Source organism: Loxodonta africana, chromosome 10, assembly GCF_030014295.1.
Source record: "Loxodonta africana isolate mLoxAfr1 chromosome 10, mLoxAfr1.hap2, whole genome shotgun sequence".
NCBI classification, from domain to species: Eukaryota; Metazoa; Chordata; class Mammalia; order Proboscidea; family Elephantidae; genus Loxodonta; species Loxodonta africana.
Genome location: NC_087351.1, coordinates 23,288,595 through 23,314,533, shown reverse-complemented (window position 1 = coordinate 23,314,533; position 25,939 = coordinate 23,288,595). Strand labels below are relative to the sequence as shown.

The following is a 25,939-nucleotide window of genomic DNA, read 5'->3' as shown; positions in this document are numbered from 1 at the left end:
GAAAAGCGGTATTTTCATAGCTTAGCATAGTTTTGACAGTTACTGGTGGTGTAGAGGGTGGCAGCACATTATAACCTTTTTACTATGGCTTAAAAATTGCTTACTCCTGCTCTGGTTAGGACTGAAACAAGTGCCTGTCTCAGGGATCAGCCCAACACTTCCTACGGAAAGAACATAACAGGCAGAGCCTTGCATTTTTAAATCAGCATTTTGAGAGCTTTTATCCTTCATGAAAAATATCTTTGGCTGAGCACATGGCTTCATTCCTCTTCAGCTGTTCTCTACCAATCCCACAATACATCTTAGATCTAATTCACCACATGACAGGGGATGGCTAAAACATGGGGAGGGAGACCTTCTCCAGTGGGTCAGTCATTACATATGGGTGTAGGCAGGAGAAGAGAGGTCAAATACACTCTTTCAATTAAAACAAAACAAAACCTATTGCCGTTGAGTCGATTCCGACTCATAGTGACCCTATAGGACAGAGTAGAACTGCCCCATAGAGTTTCCAAGGAGCACCTGGTGGATTCAAACTGCCAGCCTCTTGGTTAGCAGCCATAGCTCTTAACCACTATGCCATCAGGGTTTCCATTCTCTCAATAGGGACTCAAAAACCAGTGGGATCTAAAATGCCTCCAACTACTCACTTCTTATTCTGGGCTACGCCTATGAAGACTGTCCTTCCTTTGCCCAGCTTCTGTTTATTTGTAATAGCTTTATAACTCATTGTTTAGACAGTGAGGGATGAAAATTGGAGAGCACAAGTCAAAATACAAAGAATGAACCAGGAAAAAATATTTACAACTCATATCACAAAGATATAATGTCTGTAATGTTTAAGAGCCCTTCCAAATCAATAAGAAAAGATGAATCATTCAAATGAAAATGGGCAAAGAACACAAATCAGGGAAGTCACAGAAAAGGAACTATAAATAGCTCTTAAAACATTTGATACAATGGTCCACCTCACTTACAATAAGAAAAATACAAATTAAAACCGAGAAATCATTTTTAACCCACCCGTTTGGCAAAAATAAAGTTTGATAACACACTTGTTGGTGAGAATATGAGGGAATAAGGCACTCCAATACATCACTGGTGCACTCAGATACTAACCGGCAGTTTGAATCTACCAAACAGAGTTAGGAGAAAGGCCTGGCAATTTACTTCCATAAGATTACAGCCACTGAAAACCTATGGACACAGTTCTACTCTGAAACATGTAGGGTCTCCATGAGTTGGAATTGAATGGACAGCAATGGGTTTTATACACTGCTGGTAAGGGTGAAAGTTGGAACAACTTTCGTGGAAGGCAATTTGACAAAATTTACCAAAATTGCCATGGCTTGGGTGAGGCACACCTTAGTCATCAAAGTGACATCTTTGCTTTGTAAGATTTTAAAGGGGTCTTTTTTTTTTTTTGCGGTAGATTTGCCCAATGTAATGTATCATTTGATTTCTCAATTGCTGCTTCCCTGGGCATTGACAGTTGATCCCAGTAATTCTTGACAACTTCAGTATTTTCTCTGTTTATCACGATATTGCTTATCAGTTCAGTTGTGAGGATTTTGTTTTCTTTATGTTGAGGTGTAATCCACACTGAAGGCTGTAGTCTTTGATCTTCATCAGTAAGTGCTTCAAGTCCTCTGCACTTTCAGCAAGCAAGGTTGTATCATCTGGATATCGAAGGTTGTTAGCGAGTCTTCCTCCAATCCTGATGCCGTGATACAGACTGAAAAAGTATGGTGAAAGGATACAACCTTGGCACACAACTTTTCCAATTTTAAATCACACTATCCACTTGTTCTGTTCAAACAACTGCCTCTTGGTCTACGTATAGGTTCCGCACAAGCACAGTTAAGTGTTCCGGAATTTTTATTCTTTGCAATATTATCCATAACTTGCTATGATCCACAGAGTGGAATCCCTTTGCATAGAATGCATGTGAAAGCTGGCCAATGAAAAAGGAAGGCCAAAGAAGAATTGATGCATTTGAATTATGGTGTTGGCCCAGAATGCTGAATATACCATGGACTTTCAGAGGAATGAACAAAGGTCTTGGAAGTACAATCAGAATGCTCCTTAGAAGCAAGGATGGTGAGACTTTGTTTTGATTATTTTGGACACGTGTGTTATCAGGAGGGACGAATCCCTGGAAAAGGACAACATGCTTGGTAAAGTAGAGGGTCATCTCATTGAGGAAAACGCTCATTGAGATGGACTGACACGGTGGCTACAGCGATGGGCTCAAACATACCTATTATGAAGACAGCAAGGACCGGCCAGTGTTTCGTTCTGTTATACACAGGGTTGCTATGAGTTGGAACCGACTTGATGCCACCTAACAACAACATACAGTATATTTATATAATAATATATATTAAATGGTATAATATATTAAAATAATAAAGTATTATATTGTTTATATGTTTCTTTATTATATGCTAAATATATATATTCCTGTCCCCTTTTTATACACACTTGGCAGCATACCATATATATCAATTACATATATGTAAATGGATACATTGGCTTGTATATTATTGATTATATCTGGGTGAATAATCAGGAAACTGATAACAGTGATTGCCTCTTGAGAAACTGGGTGGCTGGCGGAGAGAAGTGAGTGACAGACTTTTCTCTGTATACTCTTCAGTACTGTTTGAATGTTGTACCACGTGATAAAGTCCATCAGTTAAAGACCACCAGGAACACCCTATAGTCAAACAACGTTAGGTTTTTTAGCTTACTGCTTCAAGGAAGATTGCACACCAAAGAAGCTGTGGGTGCACCAGTAAAAATGCAGAGGAATGATTTATAGCATTTGGGCTTCTGCTGAATTACTCTAAGGAAAGTATAAGGGAGGCGAGCATCAGCTCTGAATTTGGTTTCTCAGAAATCTTTTTTCAGGAGGTGAGAGGAAGAAAGCATAGCTGGGGAAGTCATAGGTAACAAAGTAGTAATGACAGAAAAGGATTTGTCATTTTAGGAGTGCCTGGGTGGCACAAAGGGTTAAGTGCTGAACTACTAACCAAAAGGCTGGCAGTTCGAACCCATCCAGAAGTGCCTCAAACCCAGAGATGCCTCAGAAGAAAGGCCTGGCAATTTGCTTCCAAAAGCTTCAAAGCCATGGAAAAACCCTGTGGAGTTCTACTTTGCAACACATGGGGTCTGCAACACATGGGATCACCACGAGTCAGAATCTGACTTCACAGTATCTGGGTTTGTTTTGTGTTTGCTTAGAAATTTTGCAGCTGTGGTGTAGCCTTGGAAGAAGCATTGTTTTCCGATGGCCTTGCCACTGCCCTGGGTCTATTAGGTACATCAAAGACTGATTATGAACAGTGCTGATTTTTGCTTCTTCAGTCCTGAACTGACTTTTACCTTCTCGTGTGTGAATGTGTTACCTATCCAAAAATTAAACAGACTTTAAAGTAAATAAGATAAAAATAAACCTCCGAAAAAAAAATTTTTTTTTTATGAAGAAATCAGACAGCTACTTGCGCATCTCCTGAACCTGGATCGCCAGTTCCCTCAACAATTACAAAGTTTATCTGCCAAACAGAAAAGCCTAATTTTGTTTTTTCTTCTGAGCAGACTTGCTCCTTCCAAAGAGCAAACGTGAAGAAACAACCATATTCAGAATATGAGGGAAAGTACCCCAAGGGGCAATTGCTGCCTGCGAGAGCAGAGTATGGGGTTGCCCTAGCGTCAGGTCCCCAACACCTGCAAGGGGCTTGGAGTATTTGGCTCTTGCATTTTCTACTTTCAATTTTTGATACCCTTTCCTAGAAGGCTAATGCTAAGATTGCACAGGGCAAAAATATACATTGCCCTCAATTATCTTCAATTGGGATTTGCAGCAGGGAGGGGAATATTCAAGATCAACGGGAACCTTGGACAAGACACTTTCCTTTTCTATCATTAAAAAAAATGAAAGGGCTGGAACAGAGTATCTCTGAAATCTTGACTCTAGCCCCCAAGATCAGCAATAGCAGCCCCCACCCCCACGCCCTAATGTTGTTATCCTCCTGGTATTCAAAAAGTACGAATGGTGTAGTGTCTGATATTTAAAAGTTCCTCAGTCCTCCTCTCGCCCTTAGTTAATAGTCTGTGTATTTTTCCAGAATTTTCTATGCAGAGACAATACCTCCTTTAAACACCCACAAATAAGGCATTCTATATATTCTAATCTGCAACGTGGCTTTTCATCTATTCGTCTAGTACGTCTCGGGGAATCTAGCAGTTTTTAAAGCTCTCTTAAGCCGGGGTCTGGATCCTTGCCCCTCTCAGACTTGTCATTCTTAACTTCTGTGACGTCTTTGGCCTCTGTGGCTGCCACAGCAACGCACATTTCACCACTGTGTGGGCGGCACCTTTCAGCAGCGTTTGACAGGCCCCTCGGACCGCCTTCCAACCCAGAGCGGGAGGAGCACAGGACGCTACTTCCGCTTCGCCAGTCGACCGCGGAAGATTCCTTCGCTCTGGTTTGAGGCTACAGTTCGGTCCAGAATCGGGCGCGCAGTGATGACGACATCAGGCCGGCAGAGACTGCGGCTGGGAAACGAGAAGGGCTTCCGGAATTGGCTGCGGACCGCTGAGAGCTGCTGTCATGGCGGTCGCTCTGTGGGGCTTCTGTTCCGTCCTTCTACTGCTGCTATCAGGGGGTGTCCAGAGCTCGGAGGTGCCCGGAGCTGCTGCCGAGGGGTCGGGGGGAAGTGGGGTCGGTGTAGGAGACCGCTTCAAGATTGAGGGGCGTGCAGTTGTTCCAGGGGTGAAACCCCAGGACTGGATCTCGGCGGCCCGAGTGCTCGTAGATGGAGAAGAGCACGTTGGTTTCCTTAAGTGAGCATCCTGAGGGCAGCGGGAAAGCGGTTGGGATGGAGGCTGGAGGGCGATTCCCCTAGGAGACCTAAGTGTCAGGACTAGACGACGTCGCTGTCTGTCGGCGAACGGGCGGGCGCCGCTAGCAGTCTATGCCAGGAGACCTTGCGAGACGGTGGGACGCCTTCCCCTCACGACCCCGTTCCTCAGTAATGAGAATGGCAGGTGCTTGCCACAGGGCCAGAGCAGTGGGGTGATTTTCAACCCCGTTTTGGCCCTTTATGGGAATGACCGCTCCTGAGCCTGGGGACAGGTGGACCCCTTATTTGTCTCTTGCTGGATCTTTTCCTTTATATTTCATCCGGTTTCTGAGGAACCTAACCTATTTTTGCATTCAGTGTAGCCTTTTGGTAGCTTGGTCTTGTGTAGAGAGATGCGAAACGAGTGGGAATTCTCAAAGCCCAAAGGGCTTATCTAGTGATGACAGGCTGGGGAGCTAATGTTGCTGCTTCTAAAATTAATCGGCCCTGAAATCCCTAATGGAAGCACTTTTTTTGGCTTGGGGTGGGATTGTTGTTCTTTCTTACACCAGAATTCACTGAGGGATTTACAGCATCACACTTGGCATTTATGTGAGATTAGGGTTTCTCTACATTGCTTCTGTCCTTTTCAGCTGTTAGTAGAAATGGGGTTTCAGCCTACGTAAAAGACGTGCTGAATTTGTTAAACACTCATGTTTTGCAGCGGCCAGCTTCTCAAATGTCTAGGCACATGAATGATGTTTTAAATCTTTTCCATTGTTGCTTAAAAGTGAAACTTCGAGCTGAAAGAGAATATTTAGGAAAGGGAGAATTTCTTTGGTGGGCCTGTTCACCAGCAAGGGGTATCTGAAAACCAGACAACTTAAATGTGGACATTTAATTCTAAATCTGATTTACAAATTTGTTGAGGCCATCCAGGTGCCCTTGAGTGAGAATTTCAACTATGACTGACAAATAATGACACGAGGTTTGCAACCGTTATTTTAATGTTGTCATTAATGATCTGGCGTTAGGGCATTTAGGGTTCACCCTAATAAATGACGCTTTAACAGTAAAGCTCTCATTACGTTTTGGAAATTTATCCTTAATTGACAATATAGCCTATCTCTGCTGTAATACATAATTCTTTTAAAAAATTTATTTTTATTTTAAAATAATGTAGACGCAATATGTTTATTCAGATTCCCTGGGTGGTGGAAGTGGTTAATGTAATCACCTGCTAACTGAAAGGGTAGAGGTTCAAATTAATCCAGAGGTGCCTCAAAAGAAAGGCCTGGAAAAAAATCAGCCACTGAAACCGTATGGAGCACAATTCTACTCTGACACACACTGGTTTGCCATAAGTTGGTAGCGACTGGTGGACCCTGGTGGTGGTGGCGGAATGTGTTTATTGAAGAAAATGTAAACTAGAAAATAGAAATAACAATCCTTAGCATTTTATTGCACCTTTTTTTTTTTAACCTTTTTTGAATTGTATAGACATACGTTTTTAATAGTAAAATGCAGTGTGTCGTACTATGTAATCTGCTGTTTCGCTTAATATTTTGTAAACAGCTTTTGATACCAGGTCATGTTCTTCTGTTTGTATGCAGAGAGGTTGGTTGAAAATTAATATGGTGCTTACAGTGGCAATCTTGTTGGAAGAAGAGGAGGTGATTTTTTTTCTGTAGCAGGTTTTAAATAAATAGCACACAATTTTTACTTACATTTATGCTTATTGGAAACGACTTGGGGAATTGACTAACGGAAGATTTGTGGCTAAGGACTCCCCATACTGCTTATTGCAATTATCACTGTGTGCATAAACCATAATGTATTTAACCAGTCCTCTGTTATTGGACGTTTAGGTTGTTGTGTGCTGTCTAGTCGATTCCAACTCATAGCGACCCTATATGACAGAGTATAACTGCCTGATAGGGTTTCCTAGGTAATTTGCAGGTTTTTTTTTTTTTTTTGGTATACTAAGATAATGTACTTTTTTAAAACTTTTTATTATGGAAATTTTCAGAAATACACTGAAGTAAGCAGAATAGCTTAGTGAATCCTTAAGTACTCATCACAATCTTCTCTTTTGTTTCATGTCTCCACTGCACCTGTGTGCGTGTGTGTGTGTGTTCTATTTAAAAATTATCCTAAACATAATATAATTTCACCTATAAAAGCATTATTATGTATCTTTAACAGATAAGGGCTTTAAAAAAAAACCCACGATATCATTATTAAGTCAACAAAATAAATACTAATTGCTTAAAATCACCTAGTACCAGTCCATTTTTGTGTTTCCCAATTAAAAATGTTTTATATAATTGTTCTTTCAAATGAGGATCCAACATGGTCTATACATGGTAGAATACATTTTTAAAGCCAAGTTTTTTAGGTTTTCATTATGAAATTTATATGTTATCTTTTTGTAGTAAAACATTTACTTTAGAATGAAAAATATATTTGCTTTTACTTTAGGCTATTCTGATATTATTTGTATTGTATAATCTTAATTATGTTTTTTTCTGGACCTAGAAAAACGTTTTGAAATTCCTTTAGTCAGAGTCCCAGCAGGAAGCAGATGGCCCCCTTGAATTTAGAATAATTCAGAAGTTTAATAAAAGGATTAGACAATGTAGTCAGGGTGTGGGGAAGCAACCAGATTGTGTGGTATCCTGGACTTTACAATTCAGGGCTATTATCACCTCTAAGCCGTGGGGGTACAGTGGTTAAGAGCTTAGCTGCTAACCAAAAGGTAGGCAGCTTGAATCCACCAGCTGCTCCTTGGAAACCCTGTGGGGTAGTTCTACTCTGTCCTGTAGGGTCGCTATGAGTTGGAATTGACTCAGTGGCAATGGGTTTTTTTTTTTTGGCTTAAGCGCTGATAAACCCGGAAATAAGTTAACTTGGTGTTCGCATTTCAGTTCTGTTTTAGTTTAATGTATGCTGTGAAGTAGTATGGAACAACTTTTCCATTTACTTTTTAGTAAATACTTTGGATGTGGTCAGTATCTCTTATACCTTTCACTGAAAGAGCCTAAATGATTGAAGAAGCATTATTTTGACATAGTATGATACTGCGGATACTGATAGAATTGAGCCTTTGAGAACAGAAACTTCTTTTTTCCTTAGAATAGCAGTTTCTTGTTTTCAAAACAAATTAATTTTGACCTGTGACTTTTTTTAAATAAAGGGAAAAAATTAAAAACTTAGAAGAAAATGGAATTATTAGCTCTCGATGGGGTAGCTTTCTAACTTTAAAGGTTTAGAAGAAATCAGAAAGAAAAAAAAAAGGATGGTTTTAACTACATAAACATTTTAAATTTCTACATTTACAGAAAGAAGTAACCAAAGTAGATGGGAACTATTTGTGACAAGTGGAACAAAAAGTACTTGACTACCTATTTTTTTATTACTTGTTTAAAAAAGAGAAAAAAACAACAAAATGTTGTTTTTAAGAGTAAGAAATTATTGAGGGCTTGGTAAATTGGAATCCTAACCATAAGTTAGAATTTACTTGACAATGACTAATTGTTTTTTTTTTTTTTTTAAACTATCATAGTAATAATGCATATTGATAGTTTCCCTTCATAGGAATTGAGGACATGACTTCAGATTAGGAACTATGCTCCTGTTACCTGTCATCTCTGTCCCACAGAAGATCTAGAAATACTTTCTATGTCAGCGTTCTCTGCTACTCTGGAGTGGAAGTATTTTCAAAATGCAGTCAGTGTAATTATGGAAGATAAAGTGTGGGACACCTCTTGAGTTGCTTTTAATGTCATCTTTATTGGAGTTGACTTGGGCATTAACAGATGTGTAATTTAAAACATAAGTAAAGAATAAGCTGTTAATCAGAAGTGGCTAAATATGGTTTTCATTTTTCCAGGACAGATGGGAGTTTTGTGGTTCATGATATACCTTCTGGTTCTTATGTAGTGGAAGTTATATCTCCAGCTTACAAGTTTGATCCTGTCCGAGTGGATATCACTTCAAAAGGAAAAATGAGGTGAGAGTGCTTGGTTTAACCCTTTTATTCTTCTTGGGACAGAATGCACCCACAAACATTTTCAGGTTCTCGGGTGGCTGCTCGTCCCATTGAAAGTATATGCTGCCCTCTAGGGAGGCCTGTGTCATGGTGAAAAATGAAAGAAATGGTCTCAGGCGAAAATTCACTATGCTAGAAGGTTTAGGTATGAGCCAGTGCATCTAGGAAGTATGACTGGGTCAAGCTTTTGTCTCTTTCGGGTTTTGTACAGCTAGATAATCTTAGTAAGCATAATTATGGCTTCTTGTGTGATATCTAGGGAGTCCTGGTGAATTTAGTTTTGTGTGTGTGTATGTGTCATATTTGGAAGCCCAGTGCAACAAAAGGGAAGTCACCACCCCCCAAAGATCCTTGGGAAGGAGAGAGCCCACCAAACATTGCGTTAAACTACCGCCAAAGTTTTGTGGGAAGATGTGTGCCCACATAAAGTTTTCAAATGCATATTACCAGTTAAAAATTTGAACACACTTGCATTCCACTACTGAAAACACACGCCATCATCAAAAAATGAAAAACACGAAAAAATTAACCTTTTAAGGCTAATTTTCACCAAAGGCCAGACTCCTGAATAATTCATTATATATTCCTTTTATAATTTCTAGTTTAAGATAGAAAAGTTTCTCATTTAAACTACCGATATTCCTTAAAGCATATAAAGTATTCTTGTATTGTTTTAATCTGAACATTGATAAAGTTGAGCGTCCTGCTCTGGCTTGAATTGTATTTTAAAACTTTTAATATGATTAAATAGAGAAAAGATAAGATTGCCTACCATGGGAGCAAAAACACTATAAAAGTTATAATTGAAATATTATTAAATGCTTTATCTGTAGCATCGTCCCCCACCCCCGATACCAATCAGTTTCTTTTATTTAATAAATATTGATGAACAACTGTTAGGACCAAGAGCTGTGTTAGACCCTGAGGAGATAATAGCAGGCCAGACGTACATGGTTCTTTCCCCAGAGATGCTCAAGGTAAAGCAGTTACAGCAGCATGTAGAAGTGCTCCAACAGAGGAATATGGGTGTTATAAGTACGTAACTTGGACTTCACATTTTCATAGCTCTTTTTATTAAAGTTGAAAATTAACTTTTTGCAATTGGAAACACGATTCAGCGCCTATTTTTCATTGGGATATTTTGATACTACCTTTTAGTACCTATTTGCTACTACATTGAACTAAAAATTTTCGTTTCCTCCTCCTTTAATGTGCAATGGAAATTTAGGATTTCTGGGGAAACATAGATTCCATTGTAGAGTTTATCTCAAAGTTAGGATCCTGATAAGAAGAAAAGCATGGTAGTAAAGGCTGGCAGAGTGGGAAAAAATTTCAGAATTCCTAAGTAGATAAATGTGGTTTGAAATTGAGGTGAAAATAATTTTGGACTATTCAGACTGAGTATGGGTTAGCATAAATCCGTCTGAAGTTGGAACCAGTTGGGTAGATGTCCAGAGTCTTCAGATTCAGCCTTTAGTTATTACCCACAATGTATTTATTTGTTTATTTGTGTTTTTGTTGTCTCACGCAGTAGCAACGTCTTTGTTCTAATCTGCCCAGGAAGTATATGAAACAGTTTTAAGTGATAATGTCTCCTCTTTGAGCTATCACATGACACTTGAAGGCAGTACCTTGAAAATATGTATGAATTCATAAATTTGTGAATTTTTTTAATGAAATAAATGGATTGTTTCAACTTTCTCATATCTTTTTAGAGGCACAGAGCTTTAAAAACAAACAAAATATGTATATATAAATGGACATGAGAAATCTTTATGGGGTGATAGAAATGTTCTAAAAATGGATTTTTACAACTTTGTAAATTTACTAAAGATTATTTGAATTGTATAGTTTAAAAAAAAACAGTAGTTTAACTAATAAAAAATGTCTGCCTTGAGCACTGTGCTCTTAAGAACTATCTGTATGGGATCAAATGGAGAACAGCAACTTGAAAGATTAGATAGGAACCGTAGAGGGCAGTGAGTTTATGTTAATGGGGGATGAGCATGGTTGCACAACTTGAAGAATGGAATCAGTGTCACTGAATTGTACATGTAGAAACTGTTGAAATGGTGTATGTTTTGCTGTGCATATTAACGACAACAAAGATGGAAATAACCTAAATGCCCATCAGTGGATGAATGGATAAGTAAATGTGGTACATTAAAAATATATATATATGTATACACACATGGGTATGTATATATAATTATATACATTTATGTACATATATAAATTATATACATGCCAATTCATCAGACATGAAAGGGACTGGATAGTGGGTGGGAGAGAGATGCTGATGAAGAGTGAGCTAATTATATCAGGTGGACACTTGAGACTGTGTTGGCATCTCCTGTCTGGAGGGGGGGATGGGAGGATAGAGAGAGTTGGAGGCTGCCGAAGTTTTCACGAAAAGAGAGACTGGAAGGGCTGACTCGGGGAGAGCAAGTGGGAGTAAGGAGTAAGATGTATATTAACTTATATGTGACAGACTGACTTGATTTGTAAACGTTCACTTGAAGCTCAATAAAAGTTAATAAAAAAAAAGCAAAAAAAATTATATACATGTATATATACATGTATATAATTTTGTATTAAATCTAAACCTTCAAGAACTTATTGTGACTTTTTATATATTTTAGAATTACAGGCTTGGAGATAGAGCGTGTATAGATTACAGTAAAACACATTATATATTGGTTTAAAATTTTTTTTATATTGAAAATACTGAATACTGGGGGGGAATATGGTGAGTTGTTAAAAGGGGATACTTGTCCACTCAAAAGCTATAATATTTTGTTTCTATTTATCCTTTTTGCTCTGTTTGAATTTTGAATAAAATAGTCTCAATATATAGAAACGTTTTTCTAAAGTTTTATTTGCTTTTTTCCCTTGGGTAAAGAGTACTTCCTGCTTTAGTATTTAAAGGCTGTTCACAGCAGTGGGATTCATCTCAGAGCCATTCTTGTTGACTGGGTGGCCAAACATAGATAAAAAACAAGGCCTTTATCATTGTAATAATCAGGGGTGAGAAGAGAACAAAGTGGAATTCGTGTAAGACCCTAATATTCTTGATCAACTGTTTGTGATTACCCGTGGTAAGTTAGTTTGGGATATATGTGGTACTTCTGTTTCTGATATTTTGGCAAAATGAAAAACTTTAGCAATACTGGCTAAAATATGACAAACATACTTTTAAATGCAACGCTAACCTCCCCAAAAAGTAAGGGAATAAACTATACACTATTTTGGCCACCTGGAAACCGTTGATAGTCTCTAACCAAAAGGCTTAGATTTTATTAGTGCACTGGCTGCAGGCAAGCCTTGGGCTTGGTTGGGGTCAGAATTATATCTAAGACTTGGTTCCTTCCTTTGACCTTTGGCACTAAAATGCAAAAGGCCAGACTTTTAGTCTGGCCCTGGCCTTTTGTGGGAAAAGTCATCCCTTGGAAATTGGTAGTAACAATCCTACCCTCATAGAAATTTGGGATGTAAATTAATTACTTCCTGTGTGATCCAAGAATTTACAAGCTGAGAGTTATTAACAAGATGGTCCATGGACATAATTCCTGTACTCCTGGCAGAGACAAATGCATAAACTCTCTGGAGGGAGACACACTCAACGCAGACCCACACATAAATAAAATCTACATAACCTATGAAATTGCCAGGAAAACAATTGACATTGAGTCTGCATATGAATCACACCCCCAGGAACTTTAGATAGTAAAATTACTGGATATAGATATAAAATACACTTATGCGTCCCTTAGTGTCCACAGTATTTTCTGTGGACTAGGACGTTATGTGATTTGGACAGTGTGTAAGTAGAATGTTAAATATAGGAGAGAGGCACACAGGACTGCGCTGCCACTGGCCCCCAGGGACTGTGCTAAAACTTTGGCTCCACTGCCGGTCCTGCGTGGTTGTCGCCAGGTCCCGAAAGCTGAGCCGTTCCCACCCCGTACAGTGGCGCACAGTGGCTGTCTAGCCGTTGCCTTCCGGCGCGTCTGTGGCTCTATTCCCTTCCGTCCTCCCTCCCTGCCTTTCCCGTCCCGCCCCCTCCCCCATAGCCTTACACTCTTCCAGCCCTGCCTGCTGCACGTCGGCTTCGAGCCCCCCCCCCCCCCCCCCCCCCGCTTTTCCTGCTTCTCGGGTTACAGTCTTGGGCCGGGCATCATGCAGAGTTCCGACGCTGAGAGAGGCAGCGGGCATCATGCAGAGTTCCGACGCTGAGAGAGGCAGCGGCCTTGAGGCCCATCGGTTTCAGCTCTGGAGGAGTCTGCATGGTCCCTGCCTGAGGCTACCTGGGTACCAAGACCCCCTCCCTCTGCCGCCCTATGGCTGGGGCTGATGCAGGACCAGGAGAGCTAGTGAGAGACGGATAGGATCTACAGTACTTAGCATAGTACGCCCCTTACTTCCCATTCTCGGGTTGGGATTTCGGAACTCTTATAACCTTATAAGTGACCATGGAAGTATATGTGATTGGGCATTGCCTGAATGGACATTATGTGGCACATGCCTGTAGTTTAAAGTGTATTTAAAATACTTAAATAAAGACTTTAATGCCATAAGAAATAAGATACTGCCAAACAGACCATATGTATGTATATATGTTTTTAAATGATACTTTGTTGTGTCTTCTATGAAGGTTTACACAGCACTTTAGGTTTCCATCCAACAGTTTCTACACAAATTATTCAGTGATGTTGGTTACATTCTTCACAATGTGTAAACATTCTCAGTACTTCTGTTCCAGTTGTTCCATTTCCATTAATCTAGTTTCCCTGCCCCCTTAAATTCTCATCTTTGTTTTAAAGTAAGTGTTGACCATTTGGTCTTGTATAAACTAAAAAACCCGTTGCTGTTGAATAGATTCTAACTCATAGTGACCCTGTAGGGCAGAGTAGAACTGCCCCATAGGGTTTCCAAGGAGGGGCTGGTGGATTCAAATTCTGACCTTTGGGCTAGCAGCCAAGCTCTTAACCACTGTGCCACCAGGGCTCCATTAAAATGATTTTCTTTTTAAAGGAGCACAATACTCATGGGTGATGATATTTTGTGAGCCAATCTGTTATTACCTAAAAGGTAACCTCAAGGGCTAGTTCAGGTTCAAGGTTTAAAGAATATTTCAGGGCAATAGTCTTCGGGAGTCTTCCAGTCTCAACCAGTCCAGTAAGTCTTTTTTTTTTTTTTTAGGAATTTGAGGTTCTATTTCACAATTTTCTCCCATTCTATCCAGGACCATCTATTGTGTCCCTGGTGAGAACTGTTGGTATTGGTAGTTTAGCACCGTCTAGTTCTTCTGGTCTAATGGTAGGTGAGGCCATGGTTCATGTAGACTGTGGGTCCTGTAGTCTAGTTTCTTCTTTGAGTTTTTGGTTTCTTTTTTTCTCTGTTGCTCCAGACAAGTAGAGACCAATAGTTGTATCTAAGATGACCACTCACACGCTTTTAAGACCCCCAACTAGGATGTAGAACATAAACTTTACGAACTATAATATGCCAGTTGACTGATACGTCCCACGAGGTTAGACCGTAGATACTTGAAAAAAGAATGAAATAGAACTTCTACAGTAAATACAGGCATTGAAATATAAAACTCAGATGGATGTGTTAACAACCAACTGCAGGAGAGAATTGATGAACTGGAAGATAGGTCAGAAAAAATAACCCAGAGTACAGAATAGATAAAGAAATGGGTGGTGTGAATCAGAGTTAACAAAATGTGTACTAAAGCATGGAAAGGTCTAACATGTATCTTACATAAGTTCTACAGGGAAATGGTAGAGAAAATAGGGGAGGTAATTTCCAAAAAGTAATATGTGAACATGGCTGAAGGTTTTTGATTAGAATTAAATTTGATTAAAATTAAAATTAGTTGCATTTCTGGAGAAAACGTAGTGTCACTTATGGCACTATTGCAAGCCTTTTCTTTTTTTTTCTAGCCGACTCTCTTTTTTAAAAATTTTTATTGTGCTTTAAGTGAAAGTTTACAAATCGTTAGTCTCTCATATAAAAATTTATATACACCTTGCTATATACTCATAGTTGCTCTCCCCCAAACGAGACAGCACATTCCTTCTCTCCACCCACTATTTTTGTGTCTATTTAGCCAGCTTCTGACCTCCTCTGCCTTCTCATCTCCCCTCCACACAGGAGCTGCCCACATAGTCTCATGTGTCTGCTTGGTCCAAGAAGATCACTACTCACCAGTATCATTTTCTATCCTATCGTCCAGTCCAATTCCTGTCTGAAGAGTTGGCTTTGGGAATGGTTCCAGTCTAGGGCTAAGAGAAGGTCTGGGGCCCATGACCTCTGGGGACCATGTCCTCCAGGGTCCTTCTAGTCTCAGTCAGACCATTAAGTCTGGTCTTTTGACTAGAATTTGAGGTCTGCATCCCACTGCTCTCCTGCTCCCTCAGGGGTTCTCTGTTGTGTTCCCTGTCAGGGCAGTTATTGGTTGTAGCTGGGCACCACCTAGTTCTTCTGGTCTCAGGCTGATGTAGTCTCTGGTTTATGTGGCCCTTTCTGTCTCTTGGGCTCATAATTACCTTGTATCTTTGGTGTTCTTCATTCTCGTTTGCTCCCAGTGGGTTGAGACCAATTGATGCATCTTAGATGGCCGCTTGCTAGCGTTTAAGACCCCAGACGCCACTCACCAAAGTGGGGTGCAGAATGTTTTCTTAATAGATTTTATTATGCAGGTTGACCTAGATGTCCCCTGAAACTATGGTCCCCAAACCCCCACCCCTGCTACGCTGGCCTTTGAAACGTTCAGTTTATTCAGGAAACTGCTTTGCTTTTGGTTTAGTCCAGTTGTGCTGACCTCTCCTGTATAGTGTGTTGTCTTTCCCTTCACGTAAAATAGTTCTTGTCTACTATCTAATTAGTGAATATCCCTCTCCCTCTCTCCCTCCCTACTCTTATAACTGTCAAAGAATATTTTCTTTTCTGTTTAGACTATGTCTTGAGTTCTCATAATAGTAGTCTCATACAATATTTGTCCTTTTGCAACTGATTAATTTCACGCAGCATAATGCCTTCCAGATTCCTCCATGTTATGAAATGTTTCACGGCTTCATCATTGTTCTTTATCGATGTGTAGTATTCCATTGTATGAATATACCATAATTTATTTATCCATTCATCTGTTGATGGGCACCTTGGTTGCTTCCACTTTTTTGCTATTGTAAACAGTGCTGCAGTGAACATGGGTGTGCTTATATCTGTTTGTGTAAAGGTTCTTATTTCTCTAGGATATATTCCAAGGAGTGGGTCATATGGGAGTTCTACTTCTAGCTTTTTAAGGAAGCACCAAATCAATTTCCAAAGCGGTTGTACCATTTTACATTCCCACCAGCAGTGTATAAGTGTTCCAGTCTCTCCACAACCTCTCCAACATTTATTATTTTGTGTTTTTTGGATTAATGCCAGCCTTGTTGGAGTGAGATGGAATCTTATTGTATGCAGGGCTTTCCTGAGTCATGTATTTTTCCTGCTATATAACCTTGAAAGTGGGTGCACCCAATAATGTGTATCTCAAACCATCAACAAATAAAATTCAACATATCTGTATGTTTGTAATAAATTCATTATTAAATATAGTCCAAGGACTTTACAGCTAAAAGGATTCTAAGAGAACTTTTGATATAACCAGAGAAGTTGAGGGATTTGTCTAACCCCACAGGCCTAGGTAATGACAGAGCTACAACTAGAAACTAGGTCTCTTCATTCCAAGTTTAATGTTCTTTCTCTGCATCTTGCTGAATAATTCAGACATGCAGATAAAATTAGTTCGATTGGATTTTCAGAATCAGAAGTTTAGATGCCATATCATCTAAGGTTGAGGTAATAAATATAAGGCATTGCTAATATAAGCAGTTCTTTTAGTTAGTACTGTTTTTAATAAAATGACTGATGCTTTTTTCATATTTCTTTATCAGAGCAAGATATGTGAATTATATCAAAACCTCAGAAGTGGTCAGACTGCCCTATCCTCTACAAATGAAATCTTCAGGTCCACCTTCTTACTTTATTAAGAGAGAATCATGGGGCTGGACAGACTTTCTGATGAACCCAATGGTATGTATCAGGCTAAAGTGAAACATCTTCACTGATCCCTAATTGCTTCTAGGCAGTTGAAAATTTCTAATGCCTTTGAGATAGAAAGCTGCGGTCAGATGGTCGGTGAAAGGTTAATTGTGAACAAATTTTAGGAAGATAGTGGCTTTGGGAAATACATAATGAAAAGACTGTATTGAAAATTGCACTGCAGATTTGACATTGAAATATGCAATAGAAGTTGGATAGATACTTGTATGCAATGAACTGTTTTAAAATTCAAATAGGAGTGTACAGTGAGTCACACATGGAGCTGTCTCATCCTTTATGTCAGCTGCGTATTAGTCTATTAATAAATGTGCCATCATTTATTTAACCAGCCCCCTAATGGCACAAGTAAGGTTCTCTTTCTACTTTCTTAGCATGTGCAGTGAACAGAGAACTTATTCTATGGTAATTTAAGTATTTGTTGTTATCATGAAACTAGTATTATGATGCCCACTAATAAGATATATTTTTTAGAAACAAATTGGCCTTTTTTTTCTTTTCTTTCCTCTTTTTTTTTGGGGGGGGGGCTATTTTTTAAAGGTGACTTATTACCTTGGAATTGTCTAAGTTTTTATCATGTTCCTTGCCGGTAGTTCTTTAGATCGTAAACAAGAATGCTCAGGTGGCTATACATCTCTAAAACCCATTGCAATCGAGTTAATTCCAACTCATAGCAACCCTATAGGACACAGTAGAACTGCCCCATAGGGTTTCCAAGGAGCAGCTGGTGGATTCCAACTGCTGACCTCTTGGTTAACACCCAAGTTCTTACCACTGCGCCAAGAGGACTCTGTGTGTCCTCTAACCCAGTAACCTAGGAGGAATGAATTAGTACTCAGAGTCTTTTCTCCAGGATAAAGAAGCAGGAAAATAGATTAGATGAGAGGAATCAGCAATGAGACTCCAAAGCTTATTGAGAAATATCTTTCATGTTCTCATTTCTGAAATTCCATAGGAGAGTATCCAGTGCTAAAGGCTTCTAGGTCATTTTTCAAAACAAATCTGCTAAAGTTGTTGCCTGTTACCATATTGCAGACTCTAGAGGATGTGCATTAGCGAGAGGGGCGCTAATTCTAGTGTAGTTCATAAAATACCCAGATAGGAGTCCTACCGCTACCACTTTCTCTGTGACTTGGGCACAATCTTGCTGTACCTCAGTTTCCTCATCTACAAAGCAGTGTGTATTATTGTATCATGCATCTCATAGGATTGTTGAGAGCATTAAGCAAGTTAATGCCTGGTATACAGACAGTGCTATATAAATGTTAATTGTTATCATCATTACACATCCACTAGCATAAATATATAGAAATATCTCATACATATTTATGTCTATACATAGTAGGAAAATAAAGATCAGGAGAATGCAAAGGATTAAAAGTTGGGCTCTAATATTGGCTATGGGAGCAGAAAGAAAACAAAGTACGTGCTGCCCAGACTTCTGGAAGTTTCTGCCACATAGTGTCAAGGAGCTGGAAGTGCTACTGATGTGCGGTGAATCTTACTGTACTAGGCTTGCTCAGAGCGTTTTCTCCAAGAGCCACTAAGTCATCTGGAAAGAGCACCCCAGCTGGTCGTCAGGATCACTAATCCCAATACCAGACTATAGAATGAAGAAATAAATGGCTCTGTTTGCAAACTATTTGTGTTAAATAAAGCTGCACGCTCTGCAAAGTGATCAGTAGTGCTAATGTGAAGTGCAGTGTCTGTAAAGTCCAAACATGCATAGATCGGGCTCTTAAACTCTAGGACAGTCAGATGTTGAACACCTTGCCATCAACAGAGCCCACTCAATAGAGTTGGGTTGGTTGCTGCTGGTTTTATTCTGTATACAACATTTGAGTCTTCAACTTCATCACTGGTTGTTAAGTGGTTTTTGTTCTAACTGTTAAACGGGAAAATTTTTTTCTGAGTTTATTTTCCTTTCACAGGTTATGATGATGGTTCTACCATTATTGATATTCGTGCTTCTGCCCAAAGTGGTCAACACAAGTGATCCTGACATGAGACGGGTAAGGCGATTTTTCAGCTGTGGGGTTTTGAACTCTATCCCGATACCTGTGTTTGGATTGTGATTAGGTAGCCTTGGTCTTTTCAACTTTATCCTAATTCCCAAGCCAAAATGATCTACAGATTGTGTTCATACATTCTTGTATTCTTGGCATTTAATTAATCTGTTTCCATTGGACCAAATAAATTTAGTTGGTTCTGTCTGATAAAGGCCTGGGCCTCTTGATACAGCCAAAACATTCTACCTGGTCCTAGTCTCTCTGTGTTTCACCTCTTCAATAGTTGAAATGCTTATTAATCTTGGTGTATCTAATCTGAATATTTTGTAAAGTCACAGATCCTGTAATCTATCTTTACTTTATAAAACTCTTCAGAGTACACATTCAGTTTTATGTGTTCAGACACACAAAAGAAATTCAGGTAGGCCAAGGGGGGAAGAATAGAGTAATAGTTTTACAAGGGAGAGAGGAGTTGCTAAGTAGGATGCTTCTAATTTAGTGCCATCACTTTGTCTCTTGTAAATACTAGCTTCCACGTGAGAATCTTCAGGGTTTTTCAAAGCCACTGTTCATTCTTTCATCCAACAACTATCAACAATTATCTTCTGAGTTTCACGTTCCTCCATTGTATTTAGTACGTTGATGTGTTGACATCTTATTCAACACTCAGTCAGCACTTATTAATCAATTTCTAGGTTCTGGATTCTGGGGATACAAAAATGAATTATATGGCATGCCTGTCAACAAGCTCATAGTCCAATTAAATGTAGGAAATAGAATAGAGTCATAAAACACTGTTTGCCACCAGAGGTTTTTTTTTTTTAAAGGGAAAATAAGACATAAATAATTAGTCACAGAGAATAGTAAATATTTGTTATGGTAGGAGGTTATTAAGTTCTGTAGAACATAAGGTGTCGTTTCTAAGCTGGAATGGCAAAGAAAGCTTCATGGAAAAAGAAAACTTTAACATGTTTCAGAATGTTTTATTCCTAAATGTTGGCATCTTTGCTTCAGGGCCGGTCAGAAAGTAATATATCCTATGTAGTCCTTTTTCTGTTCAGTCACTCATCTCTGTGATATCAATAGAAGGAAATATCAGAAGTTACACTGGATTAAAAGTACATTCTTTACAAAGTGCTTAGTCATAGTAAGCTCTATAAAAAGTTGTTGATTCAAGAGCTGCAGAAGGGAACAGATTCAAAAATAGAGTTGATGCATTTCTGCAGGGGCTCAAGACTTATTACCATATAGATTTAACTCTTGGTTATTCGGGCATATTAGCATATTTGATTTATGTTTATAATGTCTCTTTTCCTGCCTTATCTGTAAAAACACATTCTTCTTGAAAGCCTATGTATAAATTACCTTTAGGGAGAAAGCCCAAGCCAGTACTCTAGTAGTGTTCAATTTAAATGGTAGATAATGCAATATTTGTTACTTTATTTCATGTCTGAACTAATACCAATTTTAAGCTCACTTTTGAAAATGTCACAGAAAATTCAAATGAAGCAGACATAGCTTTAATATAATGGAAGTGGAACAGCACTTTATAGACTGGTTCAGTGAGGGGGTAGGACATAAACTCAAAAGTGCCAGATCCGTACCCTCTCCTGCCAGTGACTTGTTAGCGCTGCTTGTGTATGCTTAGACTTACTATTATAGAGTTAGGGCACAACTCTTGGAAAAACTACAGTTATCTTCCAGACTTCTCGGATACCTTGATATATAGTAATTAAAGGTTGATATTCTGGTTGTATGCAACTAAAGCAAACACGAGCTTTAAAAAGGCTAATTAAAGGAATTAGAAAGCACTGTAATCAGCAAACATAAAACAAGATGCTAGGAATATGATCAGGTATATCCATGATCAGAGAAAATGCTCTTTATAAAACCATAAGCAGAATCAAACCCCAGACAAGCATTTGTTGAACATTTATTGAACAGTTACTGTGGACCAAAATGCTTAGTGGTACAAAACCAAAAACCAAACCCGTTGCCGTCAAGTCGATTCCAGCTCATAGCGAGACCCTATAGGACAGAGTAGAACTGCCCCGTAGGGTTTCCAAGGAGTAGCTGGTGAATTTGAACTGCCGACCTTTTGGTTAGCAGCTGAGCTCTTAACCACTGTGCCACCAGGGCTCAAGGAGGTATAAAATACGGTTACTAATGATGTGCAGTTAAAAGTGCTGTTTGGCTTGACATACATCATTGCTGAGAACCAATACCTTTTACTTGTTCTGCTCGCTTCCTTCTTCCTTCAATAGAGAGTATTAGAAGTTAAAATGACTTGAAGGACCCCAGTGCATTTCATATCATTGTGTTTTGTCTCCTGCAGGAGATGGAGCAGTCAATGAATATGCTGAATTCCAACCATGAATTGCCTGATGTTTCTGAATTCATGACAAGACTCTTCTCTTCAAAATCATCTGGCAAGTCTAGCAGCGGCAGCAGTAAAACAGGCAAAAGTGGAGCTGGCAAAAGGAGGTAGTTGGGCAGTCCAGAGCTGGCATTTGCACAAACACGCAGCACTGGGTGGCATCCAAGTCTTGAGGGAAAACTGTGTGAAGCAACTACTGTAAACTTGACTCAACCTGAAAGTTGATCTCCTGTAACTGTTGTATGTAATAACTTTTGAGCACATGTTTTGTACTTGGTACACAAGAAAACGCAGCTTTCATCCTTTGTGTGAGGTCAATATTGATGTCACTGAATTAATTACAGTGTCCTATAGAAAATGACGTTAATAAATTATATGAAGTACTATACATTATGTATATTAAAATAAGTCTTAATCCAGAGATAAAATTGTCGTTTTTTTTTTTCTCTTAATGTTTCTTTTTTTTTTCCCTTGCAGTTTTCTTCTATCTTTCGGTATCTGAGTTTTGAAATTGACCTTTCCTATTTAAAAAGAAGTGGTTGGTATTCTTAGAGCAGCGTGTACCATGGTTTTTTGTGTAGCTCAGCTTTTCAAAATTCTTAGCCCTGCCCCTGCATTTAATGTTTCCTAATATTTGAGGTGGAACCACATGTCCCTGATGTAGTTTTAATTTTTATTATTACGGTTAGTTTCAGATATACCAGGATAGATGCTATCAATTTTTATTCTAGTCTTCGTCTATGGTGCTAATTTTACAAATAATTGAGTACCAGCTGTGTACTGAGTTCCAAGGTAGGTTACAAAGATGAATGATATCCAGTGTCTGTCCTCAGTGGAGCTTATTATCTAGAAAGTACAAATAATAACAGGAAGTGAATGACCGGGCGGAAGAAGTACAGCAGTGAGAGGCTGAAGATGGAAAAATCAACCTCAGAGCTTCAGATTGCGATATTGGTAGTATAGTGCATATAGCTTTTAAATCCCCTCATCTTTCCCATCATTAATTCCCTGTGTTGTTGGAATACAGATGAACTACTTTCCACTCAAGAATATCCCAAAAGTTTTATATTTATACCTTTTCCTTTTGGGTTGTTTTAATTAAAGAGGAATTCTAGTGTGGCCTGAAAACAGGCCACTGTACCGCTGCTAGTCGAGGGCACCTATCCTCTCCTATGTTCAAGAACTTCCCTGTTGCTTTCTTAGGGTTATTAAATCAGCAAAACAAACAAACCCAACAACAACCAAAAGAAAAAGAGTTGTTTCCAAACTCTATTATCCCTTTATATCATGTGTCTGTCAGTTTGTCATACTGGGGTAGCTTGTGTGTTGCTGTGATACTGGAAGCTTTGCCACTGGGGGACAGGTTTCAGTAGAGCTCCCAGACTAAGACAGACTAGAAAGAAGGACCTGGCAGTCCACTGAAAAAATTGGCCAGCAAAAACTTTATGAACAGCAGTGGAACATTGTTACAGTGCCGGAAGATGAGCCCCTCAGGTTGGAAGACACTCAAAAGACTACTGGGGAAGAGCTGCCTCCTCAAAGTAGAGTTGACTTTGATGACGTGGATGGAGTCAAGCTTTGAGGACCTTCGTTTGCTAATGTGGCATGAGTCAAAATGAGAAGAAACAGCTGTAAACATCCATTAATAATCAGAATGTGGAATGTACAAAGTATGAATCTAGGAAAATTGGAATTTGTCAAAAACGAAATGGAACACATAAAGATTGATATAGTAGACGTTAGTGAGCTGTAATGGACTAGTATTGGCCTTTTGGAATCAGACAATCATATGGTCATCTACGCTGGGAATGACAAATTGAAGAGGAATGATTAAAAAAAAATTTCGAGATCCTGAAGTACAATGCTGTCAGTGATAAGATGATATCCATATGGCTGCAAGGAAGACCAGTTAATATGACTGTTATTCAAATTTACACACCAACCGCTAATGCCAAAGATAAGGAAATTTAAGTTTTTTACCAACTTCTGCAATCTGAAATTGATCAAACATGCAATCAAGATGTATTGAAAATTACTGGTGATTCCAGTGCAAAAGTTGGAAATGAAGAAGAAGGCTCGGTAGTTGGAAAATATGGCCTTGGTGATAGAAACGATGCCAAAGATCACATGATAGAATTTTGCAAGACTAATTACTTATTCACTGCAAGTACTTTTTTCAACCACATAAATTGGCACCTGTACACATGGACCTCACCAGATGGTAAACACAGGAATCAGGGAAGGACAACACACAATACAGGGGAAGTCAGCACAACTGGACCAAAGCAAAAGCTAAGAAGTTTCCTGGACACATCCAGGCACTTTGAGGGACAGGTTAGCTGGGGCTGGGGCCTGGGGACTATAGTTTTGGGGAATATCTAGGTCAATTGGCTGAACATTTTATCTTTAAATAGAACTTTTATGAAATGCTTCGGGTGCTTACCCATGCAAAAATTACTGTATATTATAGGATTCAGTGGAAAGAGCCTTTCTTTAGCTGCTTCCTTGCTTTGTGACTTTGGACAAGTCACTATCCCTCTTGAATTGTTCATTGTTGTATCTCAGCATTAAGCACATAGGCACCCAATAAATGTTGAATGAATAAATGGGCATCAAGTTTCCTCATCTGTAAATTGAGGGATTTGAATTAGACTTATAAATTCCTTTCCAGATCTAAAATTTTATTGCAGTTTTAACCTCAATCCTATTACTTCTTACCCTTAATTATCAGTGTCAACTTTGCCACTTTTACTTCTTAGTGTTCCTTTTGCTGTTCTCCATTGGAAGACAGTGTTATTTTACTCTTTAGGTTCTTTCTTAGGTTACATATATCTCAAGTGTAAGCCTTTGTGTTTCATAATTTTCACATCCATTAAATTAAACCTGAGTACTGACTTCGTGCAAAACAAATCCTTGCTGCCCAGCGTTGCCAAGAAGTCCCGAGTATCCACGATGCTTTCCCCAGGGTGGATCTCTAGCTCCAAAGTTGTTTTTCGGCATTTCTTTTAGCAGTTGAAACCTCAGTCCTTACTATGGGTCTGGTTAACATTTTGAACAGATTCAGGACTTTACCTAACCTGCCCATAGTGCTAAGGTATTTTAACATTTTTCTGTTTTGTTTTCTCTGACAGGTAGGAAGAAGCAGCTAGACAGCAAATACTACCTACTTTTCAGTAGTTGGAAGGGCCCCAAGGGCTGGTGAGGAATGTCAGTAATGATAAAGGAGAGCTTTTTCATGTATTTTTAGTCACGCAGACTTCAAGAAGTCAAGTTCTTTTTGTTTTGTTTTGTTTTCCTTTTACTACCCAACTAAAGGTTCTTTTGTTTAAAAAATCCATTACTGAACTTAAAAATTTAAACAAGTATTACCGTTTTTCTTTATTATCTTCCAGGTCACATGTAGCCATACTTCTGTGTGGTTATATCATGTATGTACTATATTGTACTTAAACCAAACAAAAATTCTGCTAAGCACTAATCTCAGGGAACACCATAGAATTTAGTGGCTGAGTCTTTTAATTCAGTTCAAGGAGTATTTTGATACAGGGCCTAGTTGTACTGTGCCCTTCTTTAACACATTAGTATGACTATAGTTACCATTTAAAGTTGATTGTTTCTTAATTTGTAAGATATATGAGGATATCTAGTTGGAAAAGATGTTTGTATTATTCAGGAGAACTTGAAGGTGACTTAGGCAAGATACAGATGTTGCCTATAAATCATGGATATTGTTTCTAATATTCTTTTAAAAAATTTGATGATGAATTATTAAAAGAGCTAGTTTAGGAAAAAAAAAGTTGCCCACAGTAGCACCAACCATGTGAGGAGCTGCTATGTATGTTAGCTGCGAGAGGTTCTGAATTTAGGCTCTGAAGTCAACTTGCCTTGGCTTAACTGGCTCCATCATTTACTAATCGTGTGATATTGGGAAAGTGATTTAACCTCTCTGAAAGCTAGATTCATCATGTGTGAAATGGGGTTAGTATGAAGATTAAATGAGATAATACACAACTTGTTGCAGAACAGTAAAGGGCATATAGGTGCACAATAAAAGTTTGCAATTACTAATATCCTTACATTTCAGATAAGGAAGCAAGAGGTTAAAGATTTCCCAAGCTAACCAGTTAGTAAGTGGTCTTTATCTAGTGCAAACCCTGTAACTACTTCCTACAGTGCTTTTCTCACAAGCACTAAAAAGCCTAAACATTCATATACCCATGATCAACATATTGCCATACATCTTTTCAGAACTCTCCACCTTCTCACTACTTCTGTTGGCACGATCTAGGGGCTTGCCCCTATGCTTTCCAATATTCCTTAGATAGAAAGGGTGGTGTAGCCCAGAGAAATCAGTAGTACTAATTTTGGGGACCTGAAGTCTTATAATTTCATAACTGCAGGCATTGTAATCCTAAAGGTCCTTCTAAAAAGAACTACTATTGTTATCTTTCTAAAATGATCAGGAAAATCTGATGGGGGTCATTCCTCTATAAAAACCCTTTTGTGGAGGGGAGAGAATCTAAAACCCTTTGTTGACTTT

General features: G+C 38.9%; 1 protein-coding gene across 1 annotated transcript; it reads left to right on the top strand.

The window, feature by feature from the left end:
- The first annotated feature begins 4,584 nt into the window (after window positions 1-4,584).
- Window positions 4,585-21,837, top strand: EMC7 (ER membrane protein complex subunit 7). Its single transcript, XM_003418634.4, has 5 exons — window positions 4,585-4,848; window positions 8,740-8,859; window positions 16,848-16,986; window positions 18,945-19,025; window positions 21,358-21,837. The coding sequence occupies exons 1-5, from the start codon at window positions 4,616-4,618 to the stop codon at window positions 21,508-21,510; spliced, it is 726 nt and encodes a 241-aa protein (XP_003418682.1). The 5' UTR covers window positions 4,585-4,615; the 3' UTR covers window positions 21,511-21,837.
- Window positions 21,838-25,939: the final 4,102 nt, after the last annotated feature.